The 2,871-nt window shown below is 53.5% G+C and overlaps 1 protein-coding gene across 1 annotated transcript in view; it reads left to right on the forward strand.

Annotated features, from left to right (window-relative positions):
* The window catches only part of Rasa4b (RAS p21 protein activator 4B), a 27,018-nt gene that overhangs the window by 3,317 nt on the left and 20,830 nt on the right, over positions 1-2,871 (forward strand). The window contains exon 2 of the mRNA XM_021186654.1: positions 2,144-2,200. Coding sequence (XP_021042313.1) covers positions 2,144-2,200 — 57 coding nt within the window. The remainder of the gene's footprint in view (positions 1-2,143; positions 2,201-2,871) is intronic.

The raw sequence follows: 2,871 nt of genomic DNA on the forward strand, positions 1-2,871 counted from the left end.
GGATCAAAGGCCTGAGCCTAGGCTGGGTTACAAAGAGAGAAGCTGTCTCAAAAAAATAAAAAAAAAAAAAAAAAAAAAAAAGGAAACATCGGAAAGACTGCCCAGAGGCTGGAGGCTGCTCCGTGGCTTAGAATGCTTTCTGCTCTTGCAGAAGACCAGGTCAGTTCCCAGCATCACGTGGGGCGGGGCGGGGCGTGTACCTCTGCTCCAGGCATCGGGCATCCTCTTCTGTGGTCCATGGTACTTGCACTCTCGTGTGCATTGGTTTTCTCTCTCTCTCTCTCTCTCTCTCTCTCACACACACACACACACACACACACACACACAGAGGGACACTGATCTTTGGGGCCTGCTCTGAATTCTTTGTAAAAAAACGACTATGTGCTCTGTTCCTGGGGTGCACTTTGGGACCTGGAGTCTTCCAGCTTTGGGCTGCTGTGCTGCAAGTTAGGGATGCTGGAGGGGGAACTCACTGAGGAGAGGACTCGCGTGATCACAGAGATCAGGAGTCAGGGATGCCACCAGTGTCGGCGACCTTGTGTGCACCAGCCTTTTGCTGTCTACTCTGTGAGTTACACTTCCCACTTTCCCGAAGCCAAACAGTCCTGGCAGATGTTTCCTGTTTTGTTTTGTTTTTTTTTGGGGGGGGGCAGGAGGCTTTTGATCCCAGTGGCATCTCCTGCCTCAAAGGTCCCATTAGAAATTTAGGAAGCTTGAGAGTGGGAACCAAGCTTAGAGGCAGGCCTAGGGTCCCCCGTGAGGGTCTCTGGGGGAGGTGGCTCATCTGTTTGGTCCTGGCCTAGAATCCCCCAGTGACGTGCCGAGGGCGTGGCTAAACAGCGTAAGCACCTGTTTAGAACCTTCCCTTGACAGCCTGGAGAACCGCGGCTCGCGGCTCGGCCTTGTTTAGTCCTGGGATCTGGGGTGTTGGGGGAGATTGGGAAGTAGACATTGGAATTCCCCTAGCTTCTCTCATGTAAATGCACTTCCTTTTTATAAATGGCAAACTATACTCCAGGGATAGTTCTACACATACCCTCTCTTTGTCCACGACTCTCTCATAACCTGTAGAACCCAAATCTCTAGGATTTGGCATATCCATATCCATATCCATATGCCAAATGTCTTGGGCCAAGTCCTGTGCTCAGCTACAAGAGAAGGTACTTACCCATGCGTAGCTCACAGCCCTGTAGGTAGGGACGCTCCTGCCAGGCCAGAGGTGCTAAGGATCAAAGTGTAGCAGGCGGGATAGCCAGATCCCAGGGGAGCCCTACTGTCTCCGATGTGGGAGGGTTCTTACAGGAGAAGGCTGCCCCATGAGGTAAAGGCTCAGAGGGAAACCTACGGGGAGGTCAGAGGTGCGGGGAGAGACCTGGCCCTTGTTGCTGAGACTGCTAAGGGTGGGGAGGAGCAGTGGGTGGAGAGCCTCCTCTGGGAGCCCAGTGAAAGCCCCTCCTTTACTTCTCACCCTGCTCGCTCACAGCCTCTGGGCACCTAGGTCTCCACTATCTTAGGATGCCAGAGGGAGGGGCACTGCCTGGGAGATGCCAGCCTCCCTCTCCCTCCCGCTATTAGCCGGGTGAGGAGCCAAGCTTCCAAGGCCAGAACCGCCCTAAAGCCTCACCCCTAGAGTTTCTTACAAGCTTCACCCCCAGCAAGCTTCTCTCTGGCCCCCACAGCGAGAAGCTTCCCTACTGAGCCACCACCACCATCCCCCCCCACCCCCCACCCCCCATAGCCCCGCCCCGGTCCTAGCTTTTCACAAAGCCCTCCTCTAACCCCGCCCCACTGGACTTGTCCTACAACCCCTTCCTCAATCCCTCCAGCGAGGGTCCCTTCCAGTGCTACGTCCCCTGGCCCCACCCCGAGGCCCCTCTTAAACTTGTTTCAGTCCCACTGAGGTCGCGCCTCCAGCAAAATTTCCATCTTAATTTTCCACTCCCTTAAAGTCCCTAGCCCCGTCCCCAACACCCGTCGTCATGCCTCCTAAAGTTTATCCCTGATCCCAGCCTGGTCCCCATCAAGCAAGTAACCAGCCCTGTCCCTTGCCGGTCTGTCTTGCCTCCTAAAGTTTATCCCTGATCCCAGCCTGGTCCCCATCAGGCAAGTAACCAGCCCTGTCCCTTGCCGGTCTGTCTTGCAGCACGGGCAGCAGCGACCCCTACTGCATCGTGAAGGTGGACAATGAACCCATCATCAGGTATGGCTTCCTTCCTGAAGCTAGGGGCGGGCTGACCTCCCTCATCTAGCCACCTGCTCCTTTGGGATTTGGATGAAGGCCTGGAGTCACTAATCCCTTTGGGACCCTCATACCAATCCTGCAGGTGTGCAACTGTCACCTGCCCCAGTCCATCTTTGTAAACTTTACTACCCAGATAGTGATGGGCCGTTCTAGAGCTATCCACATTCTCTCCACTAACCCTTTATCAGCCCTTTGGGATTCATTACAGCGGTTACTGTATCTTTTTTTATTTATTTATTTATTTTTTTTATGGTTTTTCGAGACAGGGTTTCTCTGTGTAGCCCTGGCTGTCCTGGAACTCACTTTGTAAACCAGGCTGGCCTCGACCTCTGGGATTAAAGGTGTGCCCGGTGGCTACTGTATCATTAAACCCCATTTACAGATAGGGAAATAAGGCTGAGACCAAGTCACTAGCCCAGGGTCTCTCACACCTAAGAAGCTGACAAACCCAGATTGAAATCGAGTCTGGCTGACACCAGAACCTTATTGTGCTCTGACTTGGGGCCCCTCTCTCTGAGAGACTCTCATAGAGATTGTTCCTAATAAATCTGTTCTTCAAGCCCAGAAGGGCCACTTCCTCTGGCTGCACTGTCTATCAACTGCCTGATTTCTTTTTCCTCCTCCTCCTC

This window comes from Mus pahari, chromosome 23 (assembly GCF_900095145.1).
Source record: "Mus pahari chromosome 23, PAHARI_EIJ_v1.1, whole genome shotgun sequence".
Taxonomy (NCBI): Eukaryota; Metazoa; Chordata; class Mammalia; order Rodentia; family Muridae; genus Mus; species Mus pahari.